General features: G+C 56.8%; 5 protein-coding genes across 5 annotated transcripts; 2 read left to right on the top strand and 3 right to left on the bottom strand.

Annotated features, from left to right (window-relative positions):
- Nucleotides 1-914: 914 nt before the first annotated feature.
- On the bottom strand, nucleotides 915-3,743 carry GLRG_02980 (uncharacterized protein; the record flags this gene model as incomplete). Its single annotated transcript, XM_008093665.1, has 2 exons — nucleotides 915-2,672; nucleotides 2,727-3,743. The coding sequence occupies 2 exons, from the start codon at nucleotides 3,741-3,743 to the stop codon at nucleotides 915-917; spliced, it is 2,775 nt and encodes a 924-aa protein (XP_008091856.1).
- Nucleotides 3,744-9,490: 5,747 nt separating this feature from the next.
- Nucleotides 9,491-10,412, bottom strand: GLRG_02981 (Ssu72-like protein; the record flags this gene model as incomplete). Its single annotated transcript, XM_008093666.1, has 2 exons — nucleotides 9,491-10,148; nucleotides 10,267-10,412. 2 exons carry the CDS (start codon nucleotides 10,410-10,412, stop codon nucleotides 9,491-9,493), a joined length of 804 nt encoding a protein of 267 aa, XP_008091857.1.
- A 4,966-nt stretch (nucleotides 10,413-15,378) lies between these two features.
- GLRG_02982 (SH3 domain-containing protein) lies at nucleotides 15,379-16,824 on the top strand (the record flags this gene model as incomplete). Its single annotated transcript, XM_008093667.1, has 1 exon — nucleotides 15,379-16,824. One exon carries the CDS (start codon nucleotides 15,379-15,381, stop codon nucleotides 16,822-16,824), a length of 1,446 nt encoding a protein of 481 aa, XP_008091858.1.
- An 890-nt stretch (nucleotides 16,825-17,714) lies between these two features.
- Nucleotides 17,715-18,904, top strand: GLRG_02983 (oxidoreductase NAD-binding domain-containing protein; the record flags this gene model as incomplete). Its single annotated transcript, XM_008093668.1, has 3 exons — nucleotides 17,715-17,759; nucleotides 17,862-18,249; nucleotides 18,336-18,904. The coding sequence occupies 3 exons, from the start codon at nucleotides 17,715-17,717 to the stop codon at nucleotides 18,902-18,904; spliced, it is 1,002 nt and encodes a 333-aa protein (XP_008091859.1).
- A 483-nt stretch (nucleotides 18,905-19,387) lies between these two features.
- Nucleotides 19,388-21,986, bottom strand: GLRG_02984 (PA domain-containing protein; the record flags this gene model as incomplete). The annotated part of the gene is made up of 4 exons (XM_008093669.1): nucleotides 19,388-19,497; nucleotides 19,574-20,611; nucleotides 20,681-21,587; nucleotides 21,645-21,986. 4 exons carry the CDS (start codon nucleotides 21,984-21,986, stop codon nucleotides 19,388-19,390), a joined length of 2,397 nt encoding a protein of 798 aa, XP_008091860.1.
- Between the last annotated feature and the right edge of the window lie 1,910 nt (nucleotides 21,987-23,896).

Here is a 23,896-nt window from a genome sequence, read left to right on the forward strand (position 1 = left end):
CGATCGGAACAAGCCTTGAACTCTCTGGCCCAAAGCATGTTTTTGATGCATCGTGGGGTGCGCGCTGCCGGCGTCTCCTGCCAAGCTGCTTTCGGGGCGCTCCGCTTGGGTAATCGCTCCGGAAATACCAAATCGGGGGAGGATGCCCCCTTCGCCCGCAGCGGTACTAAAATCAGCCTCCAAGTCCCCAAGTCATGCGCGGGAAGCGATTTCGCCCAAGGGGGAGGAGGGAAAGCTCTTTCTGTTTTGAATGCATGCCTCGCGGGCACTCTCAACATTAACTAGTCCTTTCAAAGACTATTCTATTTACTCATGTCCGTCACCAAATGTTCCTATTCACCCTGCCCATCCTGAATTACGTGGCCAGGTGTGGGAGAGCTCAACTTCCGCTCCCCTAAAAAAAGAAACACACTAGAAAGTCCTTTTCTCACTCGTGCGCGTGACGTGTACAAAAACGTAGCCTCGGATCCTACTCTCATGCTGCGCGTATAGATAAAAAATAACACCCATCGAGCAAATTGAACGCCCCCAGGCTGGTGTGGTAACGAGCGGGCCCATCTATACCGACGGGGCGAGGGGAGACGAGGCCTTGGAAAGGAGACGCTCCCCGTGCAAATGGGAAAGGAAAAAGCGAACCGAGTAGAATAACAAGTAAGCCTCCCTTTCCGTTTCTTCAGCGTCCGAATGAATCCCGCAAACCCGAAACATGCAAGCAAAGCCGCCCCGAGGACGGCAGGGGTATCAAAGCTTTCTCTGGCGAAAAAGTGGAATGGGAGGTTCCGTTTCGAGATTGGGCGTATCGTCGAGCGGGTGAGAGGGGGGTGGCAGGTTGAATGGGCCTGCCATGAAATTCAAAAGTCGGAAAAGTCGGGAACTCGATGCGACCGACGGCAACTCTTGCCCGTGCGATGAGCTTATGAGAAGTCATCGTCTAGGTTCCCGGCCAACCGGTCGACTCGCTGAACGAGCTCCTTTGTTTCTCTAGCGATTTCGAAGGCGATGGGCGGCAGAGTCTGCGTCCACATTCTCCACTCCCGATCGTTGCGTCCGCTGGCGCCCACGTCTAGTCCCCGGTCGATATCCATACCGCGATCACTGGCTTCCAGTAGTCGATCGCGGCACGCCATCAGGCGGGTAACCATGCCGCCGTTTCCGGAGGCGTCGGTCTCGGAGATGACCTTGTCAACGACTTCAACAATGCCGTTAATCTCGGATGTGATTTGGTTGATTGATGCATCGCTTCGGATGGAGCCGACCAGGTTCTGGATGTTCTGGACCAAGATGGCGGTTTGATCTTCGAGATAAATCTTGAGATCTTCGGCCTGGTTCTGTTGGCGCATGCCGTTGCCGTACCCATTCATCGGTCCGTTCTGATTCATCCCCGCAAAGCCCATCCCGCCCATCCCGTTCATTCCGTTGGGCCCTCGAGACTGGTATGCGTCTGCTGACTGGCGGGGGGAATTGACAGGGCTGTAAGCGGAGGAATCCATGCTGGTCCTGCCACCGCCCAGGCCCCGAAATGGCGCCACCGCCGGCAACGATTCCTGTGTTATCGAATCCTGCCTCGAAGCAGTCCTGGGTGAGAAGAAGCCCGTCGAGTCCACAGGCGTGACCGTACCGTCGTCGTCGTCCTCAAGCTCCTCAGCGGGAGTGGACCGAATCTTGGCAACCCGAAGGATGTCGACAATAGCTGCAACGAGGTGAGTGGCAGCGGCGTCGAGCAAGGACACTGGCGTGATGCCGGCCGACGAAGCGAAGTTCTTGGATGTTGTGATGAGGTGGTTGGCGGTGGAGGAAACCTTGCCCTTGAGCTTCGAACGCTGTTGGAGGAGCTCCTCGTTGCCGGCTGCCGCCGTGTCGATATCCTTAGTGATCCGGCGAACGCCGACGACAACTTGCTTCATAGCGTCAATGACTTTGTCAGGGTCTTCCGTTCGGGCGCGCTGGAGTAGCTCGTCGATGGCGATCTGGAACTTGGTAACATGGACGTCCTTAACCGCGCCGCCTTCGTGGGCAAATCCCTTCTCTCGGACGTACTTGGCCGCGTCCTGTTCAACAGTCAACCCGAACGAGGAGGCGCGCATGTTGCGAAGCTGCGTCTTGGTCCGTGCGTATCGGTTCCGCCACTCGCGAACCTCTGCTTCGAGTTGTTCGATCGTTTTCTCCAGCTCTTCCTGCTTTTGCCAAGTCGAGCCACTCTGTTGCGAGAGTATCTTCATCTCCCGGAGGAACTCCCGAGCTTCGCGCCGAGCCTCTTCCGTGACCTGCTGTTGCTCTCGCAGAGCCGCGCGCAGCTGTTCGTTTTCCATTTGCAGCTCCCGGTCTGCGTTGCCAGAGTTCATGTTGGCGGCGGCCGCACCGGACTGCCGCAGTTCGTCCAACTGCTCTCTTAGTTGCCGGGATTCGTTGGCATGGTCGTCCCTCATGCGATCCAGCTCTTGCTTCATTGACGCGTTCAGGTCCTGAGCTTCGGCGAGCTTGTTCTCCAGGCTCAACCGGAGATCAGCCAACTCTTTCTTCTCCGAGTTGGCGGCTGTTGATCGTGATCTCTCTCCGTCCAGAATATTGTTCATCTCGTCGTCCTTCTTCTTCATCGCATCTTCCATGGCGTCGAGCTTTTCCCGCAGTTCGCGAACTTGTGACTGGTACTCATCTAGGAGCTTCTTGTCGGCCTGTCATTCGTGTTAACGTCTCCACCGGAAACATGGAATAGGACGGGTAAAGACCACCTCTGATGCCACAGCGCTCCGCTCTGTCACTTCACTTCTCTTGCTGCGATTTGTGGCAGTCCGTTCAAGGCCAAACTCTTCGGCGTCATCGTCGTTGGGACTGCCGTCGTCGTCCTCTTCCACCATTGTGCTCTTGTTTGGTACGATTGTGTTGCTCTGGAACTGCTTCTGCATCGGACGGTTATAGTCGCCATTCGGCGGCATGCCTGGCGAAGGCGGCACGCCGTAGGGGTCGGGCGGTGGTGGACCTCCCCTCATTGAGCTGGCGTCGGAAGGCCGGCGCATCCGACTTTGACTCCGGGGAGGGTAGCCATTTCCGTTGACTGTGGCTTGTGAGCGGACCGATACGGGGCTGCCCACTCTGGGTATGTCTCCAGCAGCAAAGCGGGGAAACCTCCTCTCCAGTTCGCAGAACACGTCAGTCGCGAGATCACGGAAGCGCGGCGGTCCAAGCGAGGACAGCTTCTGCCTCGCCTGATTGCGTTTTGGATGGAAGTTGGATTCAGGTAGCAGGTAAGGGGGGGGAGCGGGGGCGCTGGGGGCCGAAGGTCGGCGGTTAAGGGATTGCCTCCGCAGCAGCTCGTCGAAGACATCAGTACTTAGTTCGAGGAACTGCACAGACGACAGACGCAGCAGCTTGTCGCGAGCCTTGTTCGGGGGTGTGGGCTTCCCTCCTTGGCCGCCATTCAGATAGTTCTTTAGAGCGACGTAGTGTTCAGCGAGTATGCCCTCGGTTTGCTCTTCGCGGATGCTCCTCCCGCTCTCACTCCTCGCATACAAGTTTGTGCCGTTGCTGGATCGGCCGACAGAGGGCGGCGGGGAAGGGCCGCTGGCGCTTCGAGGCCCGGGAGGGAAGCCTCCGTTCATGGCCCCGTTGGGGCCGCCGGAGTTCGGGGGCGAAACGATGTTGCCACGATTGCTTGCGTACGGGTCGTCGTTGTTTGGGTATTTGCCAACGGACCACTCGCTACCACCTAGGGAAACAGGTGACAGGGGCGCATTGCGACCGTTCATGATAAATCTCGAGATGCGTTGGGGTAGGGAGCTGTCGCGTGAAGAGCAGGAGACTGACTACCCAGAGGGAACGAGGACGCGGCGCAGTGAACAAAGGGAGTGTCGAGGTCGAGATCGAGGTCGAGATCGAGGTTGGAGGATGGGCGTTTCAATTCGATCGAGGGTAGTAGCAAAGAGGGCCTTTTTCTTGTTCCACTCTGCTGCACACTCTTCTCTGCTGGCGGGTGTGTGACGGGATCCTAATCCAAGGAAGAATACGCTCGTACCCAAGACTGGGTCAAACCTCCAAAGTCAGACCAAACACGTACTGTGTGTGTGTGTCGCAGAAACCTTTTTTTCTCTTCTTTTTTCCTTCTCTCTTTCCGTTGTGTTCTCGTCCCCCGTCGGCTGAAGGTTATGTCTCAAGGTGGAAATGGTCGAGGAATGCGTCAACTGGCGGTGTCGATGTCTCGCTCGGGGGTGGCGCGATGGGGGGTGAAGGAGGAAAAAAAAGGGTTCCTGCGTGGCTGCTCTTGTTCAGATTGGACCGGAATTGCGACACGGCATGACAGGGCTGGCGGGAGGATGCCGGGTCGAATGGGGATATTCGGAAGCGGTACACAGTAGGTTGACGAAAGGGGATGCAGGGAAAAAAGCAAATGCCGCAAAGAAGCAATGGGACGAAATGTTGCAGCCACCAGTAAGTAGTCAGGTACAGACTGCAAAAACAAGGACAAAGCAGAGCCTGAATAGAGCAAAGTAGCGTAAAAGAAAGGTTGAGGGTAGCGCGCGGAGAGCAGAACAAGAGCAGAACCCGCGACGGAGGTGGTGAGGCATGAAACGTCAAGGTGACTGACTGGCTGGGACGCCTTGGCCAATGGACGGACCGGGAGAAGAACAGGTGCTCGGGGGGGGGGAGGGGGGTTGAAAGGGCAAAAGAAAAAAAGGGGGGGGAGTACACTAAGATCTAGGCCGCTAGCGAGAGTTCAGTTAGTGCTGCTACGGGGATTTGGACCGGGAGGTATGTGCTGCAATGTGGACGCCGTGGGATGGTAAATTAGGTAGGTACCTTGCGTGTGTATGTATATGTGTGTTTATACGGAGTATTTTGTGCACGGTTGTGACGGGAATGAGAGGAGGAACTTGGCGGCGGTAATGGATTGATCTGGGTGCTGGAGCTGGCACGCAACTGCAATGGAATCATGGATTGGCACGTACTGGGGACCTAGAGGCTAGAGCCAGGGAAGGGAGCGAAAGGGAAGGCGAAGGACAGGGGGGTGCAGGGGGTGTGGAGGAGGGGAAATGACACTGGAGAACAGCCGCTGTTGTAATGAGTCTCGCAACACGAAATGCCCTGGCAGTTGTGCACATGTTGATGTCCATATTGATTTGATGGAAAACAGGGCCTTGCTCATATAGCGATGCCCATTTCCTCTTTTGTGTCTGGTCCAGATGCCTGCCTGATGGCGCCCATATGATTTCCTATCTATCCTTGGCCATATCGAGAGCAATGGTCGGTGGCCGTATGTGCAAAGAGTATCCTATCCGTACATGCATGAAGAGCAGCAACCAAGGCACGATATCCGGCAAGAATGCCGAACCTGGAAAACCAAGAATCTGGCCATGGTTGCGATGAATGACGCAGTGGTAAAGAAACCACTCGGTTGGTTTTTTTTTACTTCTTGACTGTTTTTTGTAAGTTCCCTCAGATACTATCCTATCCGTATGCTGGCCTACTATGTACGCCGGTGGGTGGTGCCATGTCATCATAGCATCCAGCGGCTACCCGGCAAACAAGCAAGCTTCAAACCTATGTTTCTTATTTCCCCATATCGGGCCTCGAGAACGCAACCCGAATTGACTCAACTTGAAGTTAAGCGAGCAAACTGCCTTCACATGGGCCGACAAGACGTTGGACTCTTACAAAGCCAGAGACCGGTCAAAACAAGCTAATGCTGGGTGGAGACGGGCGAAAAGAGAAGGCCCAGGCATCGCATGGTCCCAGACTTCAAACTCTTTCCAATGTACAATGTATGAACCTTGCTTGCAACGTTAGGCCTCCAGCTTCCTTGCTCGCTTGCTTGCTTGCTTGGAACGCGGCATAAGCCGCCCTCAGCATCCGTTCGCGCTTCTGAACCCTTCCTTCGTCCGGGCAGTCGGATGAGGGCTTTGCTTTGAGGCACACGAGACACGCAGGACCGAGCCCTACGGGATCATGATAGGAACGGAGAAGGGGGGGGAGGGAACGAAGCGCACCGAGAAAGAAATAGGCACAATCCGGATCCCCCCCCCCCCATCCACGATCTTCTCCCTCTCAAGCCAGCGTACCCCTGAGCTCCTGCCAGGATGTGTGGGTTTCGCTACTACTCTGCGCGGGTATTGGCAGGAATGAACCAATGCCGACTGCCACTTTAACGTTGTTGCCCTCGACATGTACAGTACGTACCGCTCCGTGACGGGAACGATTCGCGTGCGTTCGTTCATTCATCCATCCATCCACATGTGGTCTCCAATCGATCCAGTGTAAACTTCCCTTGAACCGCCCGTTCCCCTTTCGATCTCGTCATCGAGTCCTCTCATGCTAGCTAGCTAGTTCATGTGTGTGCCTCCGCGCATCGCCCATCCTTTCCCAGGTACCCGTCCCTTATGCGACCCTGTGCCTGCACCACACTTAGCTATCATATAGGGCCCAGATCTTGACGACCAATGCAGCCTCTCCCCTGCTTTGAGCAAATACGTTAACCACCGTTGCACCGATGGCGCAGCCCAACCCCCGGCTATTGCTTCTCTGTCACTGGCGCGCGCTAGCATGCAAATTCCAAAGGGTGGATCTTCGTCAGGGACCTGGCCTGTCGCCCAACGGTGGCAGTGTCTGTCTGCATGGGAAATGGACAGGATCTGGAGACAACGACATGGGGCCTCGCCGTTGTGCATTGGCCATGCGGACGTGCCCTTTCCCTTTTCCCTTTGGAACCCCCCGGCTGACATGGATGGCTTTTAAGCATGGTGGAGATGCGATTTGCTTGCGTCCCTGCGCGAGTAGTGGGTTCAGCATGACCGGTTCCGTGCCCATGACATGCCGTTGTCGAGGTGAGCGAAAAAGACGGGCCATATGCTCCCCCCCTTCTCTCGCTGACGACTCGCTGACGAACGGTTCATACTGCCTGCCGCACGAGTAGTGTGCTACGTACTCTGCACATCACATCAGCAGCTGCTTGTCGTTCGCCTTGGCCCTTTTTTGGTGCCCGCGGACGCGGATGCGGGTTGGCTTTAGCATCCTGCCCAGACTCTTGGCCTTGCTTCCAGTGGCTGCTGTGATCAACGCACCAAGAGACTGTCAGCGCCGCAGTCCAGGGTAGGGTAGGATGCAGTTTCCAGTGCGGTCGGTGCCGTACGAATAAACTAGAATACCCGGATCCCATCGAGAGTTCATTCCTGAATGGGCTTCTAGAAAATGGATGCCCCTTGTAAAATCACCCAACCCCCCGTCCAGCCGCAGTCGGTGTCGGAGCCTCGACCGGTTCTCTTTGCCCAGGCCCCATGCGCCGTTTGATTGCCGCTAAGATTACGCCTCGTCTGGACCGCCCTGCACTTTCCTACATTTGCTTGGATAAAAAAATAAAATAAGACCACAGGCTCGACCCTTTTGGCCCTTGTAGGCTGTTGCGAAGAGGGATCCCCCGTCACAAAGCAAGCGCCTCGAGCCTTCGGGCACAAACGCCGATCACCCTGATGTCGGTGATCGGCTGTCTGTACACCACTTTCGCGGGCATCCCGTACCCGGGATTCAAGCATGACCCCCGACTCGGCTGCCTCTGAGGGTTTCCCTGCCGAGCCGACCACTCCATGCCCGGGTTCCAAGTGGGGAGGAAGCGGATGGGGAGGGGCGACGTCTAGCCGTGAGGTGAGGCTCTGGGCGCGACGTGGAACATGGCATCTTCAGACCGCATCAGCCCTTTGTCCGACTTTGGGGGGCGGGCAGCAAGAGAAGTGAGCGATGCAAGAAAATGCACAGGAAGCGAGTCGGCCATGATACAAACTGCATGATAAGTACATTACCAGGTCAAAAGTTTGTTTACAGCAAAAAGGATAACCCAAGGAAGAGTCGAAGAGAGGACCCATTAATAGCTCGAGGTCACTTCACAGTGCGCCACAAAGGCCTTATGCCTTAGCCATCCGCTGTAGCTTTTGATTGGCTGTCCTTATCGCTGTAAACAGACTTTTGACCTGGTTCTGTAAAGTCTCTCTCTCTCTCTCTCTCTCTCTCTCTCTTTTTTTCCCCTTCCGCGTGTTACTCCGTATAATGCCCATTTTACGCGGCTCGCGTGAGGCCGCGCCCCACCGGCCCAAGCATTCCTGACCCCCTTGTGATATGCAATGATGTTAACGTTCAAATTCTCCCCTTATCCCAATATGCGACGGGTCCATGTTCAAAAATCGCAGTCGTTTCATAAACCATACCACACAGCCTTGCTTCCCTGTCGGGCCAGACGTGTACCGGTGAGCTGTACGGATATCTCCTAGAAAGAAGAAAAGGAAGAAAGGAAGGGGGGGAGGGTCACGCCCAATAGCCTCTCCTCCTAGTTCACTAACCCCCCCCCCAAACGCCAGTCACCGTCCGCGGCAATTTTATCAAACATTTGACACAAGCTCACGGACCAGCAACCAGCTCTAAAGGAGGAAGACCAAACACGCGACCACAACGGCGGGAGTCGCACCACGGAGCCGCACTGCTGCTCCCCCCCCATACATGCCGCGCCGTTGGCCTTTTGCATACCGAGTCTCGAATCTGTTCCCTCTTCGTCGAATCTCTCGTGTGTGGGGGGGGGGGGGGGGGGGGGGGGGGGGGGGCGAACGGTCAACGGTTAACGGTCAACGCCGCAGCAGGTTCGGGGGCTCCGACCGTGCATGCATCCGCTCCTTCCCGGGGCTTCGCGATTTGAAACTTGCCTCGACCGAGGTTGAGCTCGAAACGCGGCCTCACATGGCTTCTGGGGTTAACAGACGGTAGCGAAACGCTGTGGAACCGTTCTCTGGGGTTCGTCAGGTCGAAACCACAAAAAAAAAAAATGATGAACCGTGCAATGAGAAGGTGATGCGCGGCAGGATTAGGAACTCATCAAGGATGGTTATTGTTCATGTTCGTCGTTATAGTTCGTTTGTCTGGTCCTCTCCCCGAGCTTTGCTCCCCAGTCGGAGGAGCTGCTCTGGAACATGCTCCGTGCTCCGTCTCTCTCCATGAATCGCACCTACGACACCAACCACATGTGGCACGTCTCAAAGGGCTCCCCGTCAACAATGAACACTCGACGCCTCCTTGTCGCTGTTCCTGACCCGCCAGCTATCGTTTTACCTCTGCTGCCACCCCAAGGCATGCCGACTACACCCAGCAGTACCCTGGTGCTTCCTCGCTCGATAGTGGTATCTCTCGACTCCCACATAGACGGCTGGTCAATAAAGGCGCAAGCTGGATTCCTGTTCCAGCTTCCCCATGTTCACTTTACACGGTCCTTCTGGACTGTAACATGCATCGTCCTTGGACACCGCAAGCCGACTCGTGGGTCGGAGCCGGACAAAGAGCTCTGGTATTGATATCGACGTTGACATCACAAGCCTGTTCGTCGCTCGGATCGGTGATATCAATATGTTGCAGGAGCCCCGCAAGGGATGAATGGGCCGATGTGATGTGTCGTTCGCTTCGGTCCGTTCCCTCATGTAAGCGACAAAAAAAGCTTTTCCCAACCTGCCGTCTGGCTCCCAACACCCGCTCAAAACCAAGCCAATGTCCAAACAGCCGGCAGATGCGGCCACCGATCCTGCCACGCGGCCAGGATATCCGGAACCCTCTCGTCGAAGCTCGCACGGCTAGAAGCGCTGCCGCTGTCGAACGCGGCGGCGCCAACGGCCTCGCGCTCCTCAACGGCGGCGGTGTTCAGGGAGTTTGCGAGGTCGAGAATGGCGCGCCCTCCGACGCTGGCCTCCTCGTGGTTATCCTTGATGTCGACGTTGATGACGTGGACGGGGCGGTTTAGGGGCGCGCCGCGGTTCATGAGGTCGTCGATGACGGCATCCCAGCAGCGCTCCTCGCAGGTGACGACGATGTCAACAACACCGCCCTCGACGCCGACGCTGCCGCGGTCTTCGGTGTGGTTGAGGCGTGGCATGCCAATCTGCCAGTCCTGCCAGCGCTCGGGGCCCCATTTCACATGACGGTTGCGGTCGACCATATTGAGGACGCCATTGGCGCGGTAGAGCCGCGGGTCCTTCGACTCGAGCTCCTTGAAGATTGAGTCGTATGATGTCTTGTTGAAGTGGTAGACATTGGGCTGCGTAATCGAGGGACCAGGCAGACGGACGAGGGACCCGGTGCCGAAGGAGATGACGGGGTAGTTTGCGTTTGCAAGTCGAAGGTGGGAAACCATTGATCTGTGGGAAAATGACTAGGTTAGACCGTTGTTCACTGCGCCGCTGACGCGAAGAAAGCATACGGCGCTGCTGCGACGGTAGGTTGGTGTTGACGGGCAGGGCAGTAAGCCTCACGTACCTATTCTGGTTGCTGGCACAGACTGTGCAGAACTTGAGCTTGAAGTCTCCAGTCCCAGACTCACTGCCGTTGTTAGGCGTTGTCGCGTCCGCCGCTGCTGTCGCAGCTGCAGCCTGCGCGGCGCCAGTACCATTCACGACCTCCATTATGCCCGTGATGTTTGCAGAGGGTATGGTGACAATTGCACGTAAAGTAACGATGATGGTGGGGTTCTTGGAGACGGATCGAGCTCTACGAGCTTCGAATGGGTATCGATGGGCAGCAGTCAATAAACGAAGAGAAGGAAGAAAGTGGGGCCGGAGAAGGGCAAAACACAAAAAAAAAAAAAGGAAAACCGCGGCTTGTTGGTTAGTCACTCGAAATCGCGGCGGGCGTGGCTCGTTCGTCTGCCGGTCGTTTGGGGGGATAATTTTGATCTGTGTCTTGAATTAGCCAAGAATCCCGACATATTCAAATGCTTTCCACTGCAAATCAGGTTTATCGCGATATCAGACAAAAAGCGTATACGGTATAAAGTGTGTCAACATGGGGATTTAGACAGCTCCAATAATAAAAGACTCATCATGCGAGGTTGCTCGAAGGCATATTTGTGCTCGAGTTTTGCCTTACCTTTTGAGAGGAATTGATCGAACCAAATTCGTGAATGTGTGGGAGTAAAATATCTATCTTGTCCTTGCCTCCTCGAGGGTGCGTGAAACCCAATACCTATCTTCAGTTCAACGTTGCCAGTCGTGGCTTTGAAAGCTCCAAAGCCGACGAGTGTTGTTGATGAAAGGAAAAGTTTTACCAGAATCGCAATGACGTTCTTTATGGCTGGAGAAAATAACCTAGGCAGGCAGCTCGCTTTTCGGCTGAACGTCGGCCCATGAAAGGCAGACAGGGATCGCACGACCCTTTTCCCTGCCTGAGGCTCGTATGGCTCAACCAACCTCCAGGTCCACGCTACCTACCAGGTAGTCATCTCACGTGGCTGTTCCGAGTCCGCCCATGTGATTGGCTGTTAGGCGCTCGCAGATTCTGAAACAAACGACAGCGACGAGGGCACCAATCAGTAACAACTCCAAGCAGCCCAGCTGCAGATGCCGTGTGCAGCGCACACGGCCCAGAAATAGAACAGCCATTGAATGAGGCGACTTGACGGCGGATGCGTCTACCTAGAGTCTTGAGTCTCGGCTGGAGACATTTGTCCGCCCTCGGCGAGACGTGCACATATGTACACACGTCCTTGTCACGCGTGGTAGTACAGGTCGTACCTCACTCGCAGGCTCTCCAGTAGAAGCCACAATAAAGCTGGGCCAGCGAAATGGACCCTGACGACTCTGGTCCTCGGAGCGTTGACGGGCTAGACCTCTCTCTCTCACACAAGGGTTTGCGGTCAGCCCATCAGTCCAGTGTTAGGGGCACCTGTATGGTGCTACCCTTGGTTAAGAGCAGAATGGGTCTGATCGGAACACCTGTCTTTCTTTTGGGTCGACGGCTGAGCTGTAAACCCACCCTGCGCTGTGGCGAGCTTGATGCAGCGCTCACGCTTCCCGCTCGCTCTAGTCCTATTCAGGCTATCCAATGGTCCGTCGCATCCCTTCAGTGCTTTGCATGGTTGCTGCTGCCGCTGCCGCTGTCGCTGCCGTTCTCCAGATGCATTCGTGCGAGAAGAAAACTGATGGGCCAACGTCAATGGCAGTAGCCCGGCTGGAACTGTTGACAGGCGAGGGCTGAGGTTCGTCAACGACACTCGAGCCGCCGGATCATTTCCTGCCCATCCCCCACCATGTAATAACCAGAAACACCAGCGACTGCTTTTCTGCGTGGGGCCACGGGCAGTTAGTTGATGGCAAAACCAGGAGCTTCAAGGAGACCATGGATCAGCGTTGCAGTTTCACCATGCCTATTTCCACCCTGTGGACTGGGAAGGAAAACGCAATTTCGACTAACCCATCCATCTGTTAGCGGGTTGCCCCACGGTTGGCACTGATGTTCGGGACGATTCAGCTAATTGGATGGTGCTTGGCTAACCAACCGCTGGCTGTTTGTGCTTTAGGCTGTCCGCTCTCGGGCAAAAAGACTGCACGGATGGGAAATTTCCTGGGTATAGAGCTTGATGGTAGCATGCGGCACCATTGTGTAGGAAGGTCTTGGATGTATGTCCGAGTCCAATACCTTTGGGCATGAAGGGGATATTGGAGTAATATAGGTGACGGCTATGGCATGGGGTTCGATGCTGATCCTTGCCATCTCTTCCGGTTCCGTCTGTTCGCAACGTACGCATAGGTAGTTCACACTAGTTTTTATTATGAGCAGTTCCAGTTCCTTGTGATTGGCGCCCGTACGCAAAGATTCCCATCGTTATGGTTCGAACCATGAGGGCGAATTTTACGTCAGTGGGTGACCAGTCTGGAGATCCTGCGATTTGCGCCAGGGACGTCCTCGCTAATCAGCTGTGGGCCGGCCAGTATCGGACCATGGTGCGACCTGAACGGGAATCTGCGCCGGCCGGTGTTGAAGTGGTCAGTGTCGAATTTTTAATTGACAGCAGCCGTTGGTGGACCAACAACCACGCTGGGTACCGCTCTAGCCCTGTGCTGTTCGACAGGCTTCTTCCTTTTGGATTCTGTGATGGACCGTTGTGGGGGGGGAGTACCTACGCTCCGGCGGGTGATGGAACCGTTGGAAATGGGGAGAGGATAGAGAGGGTGACTAAATCTGTTGAATTAGCGGCAGCCGGAAAAGTGAAGACACTGCGAGTACGGATACATGATCAAGTACCATCTCGCAAGGCAGCAGCTGCGCGAATGCGTATCCGGGATACATGAGCCATGCCTCTACTCGAGACTTCGCCCGCATCTGGACCTGCACCTCTCCAGGTTGTTTCTTGCTCTGTCTGTTTACTTGCCCTAGGTACCCTACTGTATTTATCAGCATATCGCTGCTTTCGCCTGGCCTTCCATATTGGGCTGAAAGCCGTGACCGCCACCCCCCCCCTTGCGAGAACGAGCCGCAAAGCATCCGCTTCCCAGACAAGTCTCCAGATATTGTTACCCACGACCACAACGGAGGATATACCCTTCCAGTTCAGATCTACTATGTGCTGCTACCCAGGTGTGGCGGCAAGTTCCATAGTGTAGTTCGTCCTGCCGATTGCAGAAGCTGGCGCTGACTCGGTTCCAGGGCGTCTCTTTCTGTTTCTGTCATTTGCTGTTTTTGTTTGTTTTCTTTGAGAGAAAGAAGGAAGGAAGCAAAGAAGCAAAGAAAGAAAGAAGGGAAGCGAACGAGCGAGGTCCAAATCCTGTCCGAATCCCGCCCTCTAATTACCCCTCTCTTCGCCTCTTTCCCTCCCTTCTCGTACCTTGCCTTGCGTGCTTGCCTAACACCCCAACTTGTAGCTGTGTCCCTGCTGGTGGTGTTGTTTCTGCTGCTGCTGCTGTTGTCACCGTTCTTCTCTCTGCTGTGATCCTCTTTCTCTCCTCTCTTTTCCCGCCCCCTCACCTCCCAACACATCTTCCTCTCACTCTGACGCGCGCTCACACACACACACACACACACACACACACACTCTCTCTCTCTCTCTCTCTCTCTATCTTACAGAGACATCTGCGCCTCTCCCCACCGTCCCATTCCCTCCTTTCCCTCCTCGCTTCTCACTCCATCAACACCCCTCCACCCCTTCCTGCCATTTCCAGCCAACAGCCAGTAGGATCACTGCGCGACGCGCTTAGAGGCAGCAAGGTGCAGTCCCGGTGCGTTTGGGGGTCGAAGTGTCTGTTCTTTGCGTCCCTGAACTTTCCTTCTCAAGGTTACAAGTACCTTGGGATAGCCGATGAGTAAGTGGTCCGCCCGCTGGCTCCCTCGTGCAACCCTTCCCGAGGGGTGATTCTGTAGCTTGCTTGCTCACTGGTGAAAGGGTGCTCTAACAAAAGTACAATATCAGGGTACGTATACTTGTGTCCTTGGCTCAGGACCAATACCTGAGGTAGGCAGCTTGTTGCAGCCCATTTTGGTCCAGTCCAGTCCAATCTTGTGCTGCCTTTGGTGCGAAAAGGCACAGACGGCCGTTTCTAGCTGCGGGCCGGATACAGCACACTCCCACGTACACACATCCTCTCTCTGCCCGCCACACCCCCCCCTTCTCTCTCTCTCTGTCTTTCTCTCCAGGTATCGCGCCGTAGGTATTCCACTCCCTGTTCTGCCCTGTAGTACACAGACACGGGTGCTAGACAGTTTGCGGTCCCTCTCTTTTCCACACACACACCCTCCCGCCATCTCACCAGCAAAGCGACCTGGGACTTGGACTCTTTCTCTCTTCTCGCTGCGCAGCGGCTGCCCAGCACCAAAACAGCGCCAGCGACCTGAACCCAGACGGATTATTCCCAACCTCACTTCCTCTTCCACTCCTCCATACTTCCGTTCTTCTTCTCTTCTTCCATCCTTCTCCTTCCATCCGCTGCACCATTTGGCCCGCTTCGTTCTTCGACCCTCCTCTTGCTGCACGCCGAGCGACCCCGCGGCCCAACTTCCAACAGCACCCTTGCTCTTGGCTTTTCGTTCTCGACGCTCCTTCTTCAATTTCCAACCCACAGCGTCGCGTGCGACGACTTTCATTTTGCGACACCTTGCGAGCGAGCCTGCTTGCCGCCGCTACTGCTTTTCTCAACCCAAAGTTGTTATTTTTTTTTCGCCTCGTTCAAATCACGGTCCTCGCAGCAGCCCGCATACTTGGGCCAACCCGCTCTGCTCTGGCGGCGCAGTACAACCCTCGATTACGCCTGCGCATACCTTTGTACTCACTGCGGCTGTTGCCTGGCACTGGCTTCTTAGCAATCATAACCCCTCTTGCCCTTCAATTGTCGCCGGCAAACCACGGTCGGCTGTTCTGCGAAGAATTTGCTGCGTGGCTTGGTACGAGGCCGTCGGATCTGCAAATCGAGTGTCTTGTCATCCTCATGCTGGCTCCCCAACGTCTGCAATAATCTCAGGATGACCACGCTCTTGTCACAAAACTCCTCGCCCACGACATCCCCACCTGCTGCAGCTTCTCCCTCCGCCAACTCGAACCATCCCCCACTCCCGCCGCTAATAACATCACCGGTCACCCGACGATCAATCGCACCGAGACCAATGTCGCACGCTTCAAAGAATCGCCTGTCGCAATACTCGACGGGCTCCGTCCCGTCGCGTTCGCGACCGCCCTCTTACCTATTCCCAATTTTCACCTCGAACCTTCCCTACACTCTGGTGCGCGATTTCGCATATCCCATGATGCACCCCATGCACTACGGTCCCGTGCCAGAGCCGTCACATCCTGCTTCTGGTCTCAGCACGCCCGCCAGCGAGTCGCGCCGCCTCTCCGATCCTGCCGCCGTCTGGGAACCCAAAATGACCTGGGATGCCGGTTCTTGGGACGGTTTTGGCAAGGCCCGTGATCTGCCGCCGATGGAATTTCGAGACGGCCCACCGTGGAGCGAGGACGAAGATCTGGCGAGCCCTGTTGTTAGTTCTAGGCACCGAAAGCACAAGTCTTCTGCTGCGGCCTTTGGCGGAAGCTCCCGCTCAAGAATTTCCCAAGAAAACAGCAACGACGTGCTAAACCCTTCACTCTATGAGCAAGAGCGTGGCTTCTATGTCGGAACCGGCGGTGATGGCAGCGAGCGATACTATCTGAACCAAGGAGGGGAAGCAAATGGACCGGGCGGGGAATATGTCACTTACCCACCTGACGATGCGAGACATTCCAGCCATACATACCAGCTGGGTGACCTACCTCCTCGGCAGTACGCGGAACAGGAGGCTTACTCGGACGACTCCAGCTCAGCATCCTCGCCGGGTTTCCGCGGTGACGACCAATCCAGATACTCACGGGACTACCAATTCACCATTACCTCACCTGACGAGGAGATGCACGGTAAGGCCGTTGCCCTTTTCGACTTTGAGAGAGAAAACGAAAACGAATTGCCATTGTTGGAGGGTCAGATTATATGGGTTTCGTATCGACACGGCCAAGGCTGGCTCGTGGCTGAAGATCCAAAGACGCAGGAGAGTGGACTCGTACCGGAAGAATATGTCCGCCTGCTCCGTGACATCGAAGGCGGGATGAATAGCCTCACCGGAAATCTGGGCGAGGGATCAACTTCTCCAAATGACGTTGGAACCCCGACGCAAGCGGAACATCAACCCCAGGGTCACACACCAACCGGCAGCCAGTCTTCATCCAATGGTTATCACCAGCCCGTGGTATCGACATTCTCTACTTCCAGCAAAGACTTGGATCCATACCCCACTCAGCAACTCGGCATCCAGGCTGGACAACCCCCTCCCCAAGTTGTTCACTATCATGGTCAGAGAGGTGGCAGCCAGGCGAACACCCCTACTTTGGCTTCGCACCAGGACATCGGTACGATGCGTCGGGGCAGCCAGGATGTGATTGCGAAAAGAAGGGACTCTCAAATCAGCCCCTTGACGGAAACGATTCCAGAGAGCAGACTAGTAGATCGGTCGAGCACGCCAAAGGCCAAGACTCCCAGCGAGAAGCCCGCAGAGTCCGACGCCATGGAAACAGACCGGTGATATTGTTGGAGAGGCTGGCAAGGCTTTTGTCGCAGCGTGCGAGGAGGGCTAGATTTTTCTGTTCGGCAGATGCCTTTTCTCGGGGCATCTGCCATAAATATGTACTATGAGGAACGTTAGGGAGGAGCGTTTCTGATTTCGCTTTGATGATCAAGAGGCGTATTGTTGTATTTCAGGAGACATAAAGAGAGGAGCCCCTGGTCGGTCGCTTTCAGCATGTAGCTTGGATGACGAAGAATGTGGATGGTCATGGCCCCGTGGAAGGGCCCATTTGGGTTCAATGTAGAAGGAAGGCCGTAATGCTGGGCGGCTGAGCACCAGGCATCTGGCCACAACGCCCAAGAAATGTGGAATGGATTTTTAAGCTCAGCTCTCAGCATTTGAAGTTGAAGCTGCTTGCTTGTACATAATATATTGGGCGCGACCGCCGCCGGGGTTTTCCCCGTGCGAGGGGGATACAAACCAGCATACTCGGCATTCGGCATTTGCCCATTTTTTTCACCCAAAATACTATGACGCTGACCACCGTCCCAAGCGACCGAATCGCAACAATGCCCTTTGAGCACGTTGGCAATTGTGTCGAGAAATGCAACGCGGTTATCACTCCGGTCCGGCCAACGGAGGTCCAGGCACCGAGAAGGAGCTTGGGTGGACTCACGTGACATTTTACGTCATGCAATGCCCCCACCCCCCGACCGGATAGAGAGGTAGGGAGAGAGAGCTTTGCGGGTTGCCCGGCTTTAGAGCTGTTGTCTCGGATCCAAATCTACGCAAGCTTCCCGGCAACAAATCAGGCTTTCCCAATCAACCTCCACCTCTGTTCTCCCTCGACGCCAATCAATTGAACGATTCTCAACGGCTTGAAAATCTCAATCGAGCCCTCCATCGCAATGTTTGCTCGATCTGCTTTCCGGGCCGCGCAGCCTCTGAAGCTGGTAAGATGCTCAGCTCATTCCCTGCCTCGCTGCTGTCCCCCCCCCCCAAACTGAACTACCAGAGACTGAATCACCAGAACTAACCAGAATCCATCGTAACAGCAAGCCCGCCGCTATGCCACTGAGCCCACCAAAACAGGCGGCTCGAACGCGGCCTTGTACGCCGGCGCCGCGGCCGCCGTCGCGGGCGGCGCCTACTACTTCCTGTCCGGCTCTGCCCCCGCGGGCGCCCAGAAGGCCGAGGCCAAGGTCAAGGAGGCCGTTGGTGCGGCGCCCAAAAAAGCGCTGACCGGCGGCGACCAGGGCTTCGTGTCGCTCAAGCTCGACGACGTCGAGATCGTCAACCACAACACCAAGAAGTTCCGCTTCAAGCTGCCTGAGGACGATATGGTCTCCGGCCTCGAGGTCGCGAGCGCCGTCTTGACAAAGTACAAGGGCCCCGAGGACGAGAAGGCTACGCTGAGGCCCTACACGCCCACCAGCGACGAGGGTGAGTCTGCCCCCCCCTCACTGGATCCCTTCTTGACGACCCGTCTGCGTCCCCAATCCCCCCTTCTCAGACTAACAGCTACGCAGACGCGAAGGGCTACATCGAGCTCCTCGTTAAGAAGTACCCCAACGGCCCCATGTCGACGCACATGCACGACATGACCCCCGGCCAGCGGCTCGACTTCAAGGGCCCGTTGCCCAAGTACCCTTGGTCGCCCAACAAGCACGACCACATCGCCCTCGTCGCCGGCGGCACGGGCATCACGCCAATGTACCAGCTCGCGCGCGCCATCTTCAACAACCCCGACGACAAGACCAAGGTCACCCTCATTTTCGGCAATGTCACCGAGGAGGACATCCTGCTGAAGAAGGAGTTCGCCGAGCTCGAGAACACGTACCCTCAGCGCTTCCGCGCCTTCTACGTCCTCGACAAGCCGCCCAAGGAGTGGGTCGGCAACAAGGGCTTCATCACCAAGGAACTCCTCAAGCAGGTCCTCCCCGAGCCCAAGAGCGAGAACATCAAAGTGTTCGTGTGCGGCCCCCCCGGCATGATGAACGCCATCTCTGGCAACAAGAAGAGCCCCAAGGACCAGGGCGAGCTGGTCGGCGCTCTGAAGGAGCTCGGCTACAAGCCGGAGCAGGTCTACAAGTTTTAAGCGCGCGGGCCGTGAGACCGTCTGGGGAGCGTAGAGAGCGCTCTTGTTGGGAGAGAATCTGTGATGTGTGATTGTATGAATAGCCGAGGCGATAGAGGCACAGAAGCCATTGATCAAATGCTGATACATATCGGCCGATGAACATGCGCTCCATTTCACGTTCCATGATGACGGTGCAAGTGTATAGACCATGGCGGGTCGTATCCCGAAACCCCCGGTTCTTCTCACGTCCACCGAGTTCGGTTCGGAGGGGTTCCTCCCCTTCCCACAAAACGCTTTACATTTTTCACGAGATATGCATTTGATTGATGTACTATTTGCGAGTGTACGAGGAGATGGATCTTTTCGGCTGAAAAAAAGCTATGGAATAAAGAAGAGAGGTTTTCCAACAAGCGGTGTCACCAAAAACCAAGGAGATTGGGGGAGGATGATGGGTGTTTCAGTGAACCGGACGACGGGGGGCGTCACCGACCAAGCTTGTCGTTAGATGCTCTTGGTGGCGGAGGCGATGCACTCGTTGACGATGCCGGCCCACTTGAGGGCGTTGTCGAAGTCCTTGGCGTCGATGCTCTCCTGCAGACCGGGGAAGACGGCTGTAGTCGCGGATCAGCATTTGTTCGCGGAAAAGTGAAGCGAATACAAGAAAAGACTTTTGTGGGAAGTACTAACCTCCAGAGTACCCGGTCCAAAGGCCGGGCGCGAAGACGACGTGCTTGAACCAGCTGCGGCCGTCCAGGCCGGCGGGGTAGAGGAAGTGGCGCTCGAAGCCCTTGTAGGCCTTGTTGACGCGGACGAAGGCGAGGGCGACCCTGATGCGGCGCAGCAGGTTCCACCAGGGGATGCCGGCGCTGAGCTCCCAGTCGACCCAGGCGGCCGTGTCGTCGAGCTTCTCCGCCTTGGCGCGCAGGACGGCGACGGAGGTGCGGAGGACCTGCAGGGAGGCGCGGAAGCGGGACGGCGAGCCGCGGACGTCGGCGTCGGCGGCGACGACGCTCGCGCGGGCGCGGAAGAGCTCCTCGTCCGAGGCGGGCTCGGCGTCGGGGTCGTCGGCGAGGAGGAGCTTGGTCTCGACCTGGTCGACGTAGGAGTCCAGGGCGTCGGCGTAGTCGGTGGCGTTGAAGCGGATGACGGGCACGTCGGACAGCTCGGCGACGACGAGGCCGAGGATCTGGGCCATGGTGCGGTGGTAGACGAAGCCCGGGTCGCCAAACTCCTTCATCCAGTGGAACGAGTCGTAGTTGGAGTGGTACTGGTAGACGGCCTCGCCGTTGTCGCCGCCGAAGCCGAAGTCGAGCGAGGGGATGCCGGCGAAGTCCTGGAAGGCGGTGAAGTCGGAGCCCGAGCCCATGGTGCTGATGCGGCCGTCCCAGACGTCGCCGACCGTCTGGCCGGGGACCGTCTGGTTGGGGGACGGGACGAGCTGGGTGACCTCGCGGAGGACGCGGTGGAGGAGCGGCGCGGCCGAGGGGTTGAAGTTGGGGCCGCGGACGCCGACGTCGACGTTGACGTAGGCGACGGACGCGGCCGAGAGCCAGGGGAGGTACTCCTCCACCCACTCGGTGCTGCCGATCAGGGAGTACTCCTCGCCGTCCCAGCTGGCGAAGACGATGGTGCGCGTGGGCTTCCAGCCGCTGGCGAGGGCGACGCCGACGCCGCGGATGACCTCGTTGAGGACGGCGGAGCCGCTGTTGGGGTCGCCGGCGCCACCTTGCTTCGTGTCAGTGCTCGTGCCCAATGCAGATGGATCGTCTGACGACGACGACGGGCTCGACTTACCAGCAATCCAGGCGTCGCGGTGGTTGCCGACGACGACGACCTCGTGGGGGATGGTGCCGTTGACGATGCCGATGACGTTCCACAGGGGGGTGGTGGTGTAGTTCTGCTCGTTGTAGAGGTTCAGCACCACGTCGTCGGGGGTGGGGCCGATGTTGTACTCGACGCCCTTGTACTTGAGCCCGAGGTTCCTGTTCCAGTATTTGTTGAAGTCCGTCACGGGGGGGCCGTGGCCGTTGAGAGCCTTGAGGATGGGGAGGGCGTCGGCGTAGGAGATGGGGATGGACGGGATGGAGGGGGTGGCGTCGTCCACGGGGGCGCGGGGCGCGCCGGGCTTGGAGGGGTAGCCGGGGGTGGTGGGGTCTCCGGGCCGCTGGCTGAGGAATTGGGCGCTGCCGCGCTGGACGGCGCTCGGGTGGCGGGCAGGGCCGTTGGGGTAAGCCTCGTAGCCGTTCTCCTCGGTGACTTTGCCGTCGTCGCCGGGATCGCTGTACAGGAGCGCGCCGATGGCGCCGAGCTCCTGGGCGCGCTTGACCTTGAGGCCGCGGAAGATGCCGCCGTACTTGGCAATGACAATCTTGCCCTCGAGGCTGACGTTGGCCTTGACGAGGTCTTCGTAGTCCTGGTAGGTGCCGTAGTTGACGAAGACGAATGAGCCGGTCACGTTGCCGCTGGCGGAGTAGCCGTGGAAGGTGGGCACGCGGTTCTCCAGGCCGGAGGTGGGGTCTTCCTCGAGGGCGTCCTCCTCGAGAGCGGCCTTGAAGTCGACCTTCCAGGACGACTCTTCATCGTCCTTGGACTTTGAGAGCAGGGAGAGGCTGTGGTCGATGGGGTAGTTGAGGTAGACGTCGTACGAGACGATGCTGGACTGGACGCCCCACGACTCCCACTTTTCCTTGGTCCACAGAGCCTGGTTGAAGAGTGTAAGTGAGTTAGTTCCTTGAAGATGATAGATTCGACTTCATACCTGAGAGTAGTTCTGGCCCGCAAGGTGAGGCCCAGCCGTGTAATACTTGCTCCACTCCTCGGCCTTCTCAGACGAGGGCACCTCGAAGAGGATATTCTGCACCTCCTCATGGGTGATGGGAGCACGGTTGATGCTGTTGGACCAGGCCCAGCCGTGATGGTGGTGTCCGTGGTGGCGAGGGGGCTCGTCGAGGAAGAGGGCGATTACAAAGCAGAGGGACCAGAGGATGAGGGTGGATGAGAGGGCGATGGTGCAAAAGCGACGAAGGACATGATTCGGATAACGGCGGGGCGGCGCACCAATGTAGACATTGGTGATGAGCGGCGTCCGCTCGTTAGACATTTTTTCGTCGCTGCGCTTTCTGAGCTTGTGTTAGTATGGCTACCTATCTCTCGTGTGTGTGTGTATGTGCGCGCGCGCGTGGCTTGGACTTATGGTTTTCGAGTGATGAGAAGGAGGAGGAGGAGGAGGAGGAGGACGGATGAGACGCGTGTGGCTGACGATGATGGTTGCATCATTGCGGGCCATGCTCAGCCACGCCAGCTTAGACCAGGACTCCTAGATCACGAGGATGACGAGGCATGCGACTGAGGGCGCTACTTACTCGTTTGCCATGGTGAAAGCACTTTGACAGCAAATTGCCTCTGCGCGTTCTGGCCCGAGATGTCGTTGAAACAGAGTTGAGAGTTGAGTTGCTACACTACAAACATTGCGTGCTTTCGTCCATGTTATCATTATCAGCATCAATCAGTCAGTGCGGTTTGCCGATCGGCTGCCGCCGACTGGCAAAGAAACCTGATTGAACGGCTCTGGTGCTTTCACTGGGGCCCACCCCGCTCCTTCCTATCTCGGGCACTCAGGCGAAAGAGGGCCATTGCGGGCCATCGGCGGTCCGGTGCCGATTCTTGGCCGGAAGATTGGAGATGAGTAAAAACGAGGTCCTCCAACAAGGCACGGAGGTACGGCTACGGTTGATTTTTTCATTTATCTTTTTGCTATCGTTCTGCTCAGACGGGCCCCAGCATCCGTCCTGTGACGCCGCATCGACCGTCTCACGTTCGCGCTATTGATTAGGTCCAACGGCATAACAGGCGAACAGAGACACAGGGGACTCGTGACGTTTGGCCTGTTACATCATCTTATCTCTTGAACTGGGGTAAGCTTTGGCTAGGGAAACGCCATCGCCGCCGCCTGTCTTTTATCTTGGATTCGAGTCCACTCAGTAGAGAGAGGGAGAGAGAGAGATGAGACACACGCGCACACGCACACCACACACACACACTCCGCAGGGACGGGTAAAAGTACCGGCTAACATCGGCAATCAAGCAGTTGATTGGTGGGGTTCCGTCCAATCAGTCTTCTCGGTGAGCTCCTAGGCAACCACCACCGCCCAAACCTGGCGTTTCTGCGATCTCAATGCATTAGATATTGCCTGTGAGGTTTCGGTCTCGTCGTGTGTTTCCCATCTCGCAATGCGCGTGTGTGTGTGTCTCGGGGCGGTGGGCCCGCCCGCGACACAGAGTTCCGGAGGGCAGTTGTGTTGTCGCTGCTCTTCGCTGGCGCTCACAAGCAAAGGTCATCCCTGCGCAGCCACCTCGATCTGATAACTTAGCTTTGTCGCACTTTCCCCGATGCTCGGCCCCGGCTTCGGCGAAATCGGCCAGACGCCGCCGGGGAAGAAGAGGCCCCCACCGGCAAAAACTGGACGTCATGGCAATGGCGGGGGGGGCGACTTCGGTCTTCTCGACTCTTCTGCCCTTTTTTTTTTTCTTTTTTTTCCGTTCCATCTTTTTTTATTTTTACTTTGAGGCGGATTCTTAGAAGAGCATCATCATCTGCTCCTGGTCGGATTATCTGTACACACCACCGGGCTACAGCGAGAACCCCTGCTTTTTTTCACACCACCCTCACCGACTCGCTATTACCACTACAGAATACCCTAGTAAACGCCTCTGCCGACAACGGACGGTCTTGACAACCTCGGAGCCTTTCAAAGCATTACGCCGGCTAACCCCACTTACGACATTTTCCTCCCTGCCACACTGCCTGCCCGCTGCATCGCTTGGCCCGGACCAACTGCTTTTTCTTATTTTGCCCCAGCAACAGGGAATCGCCTTCGGCTCGCAGAGCCTTGAGCCCTGAGAGACGTAGGAGACACGCGACACCATACAAGCCAGACCAGCGTCTCCTGGGCATCGCACTCGATTGTACAAAGTACCCGAGACACACGGCATCCATTGCCGCAATGCATC

The sequence above is a fragment of the Colletotrichum graminicola genome (genome assembly GCF_000149035.1).
Source record: "Colletotrichum graminicola M1.001 genomic scaffold supercont1.8, whole genome shotgun sequence".
Classification (NCBI taxonomy): Eukaryota; Fungi; Ascomycota; class Sordariomycetes; order Glomerellales; family Glomerellaceae; genus Colletotrichum; species Colletotrichum graminicola.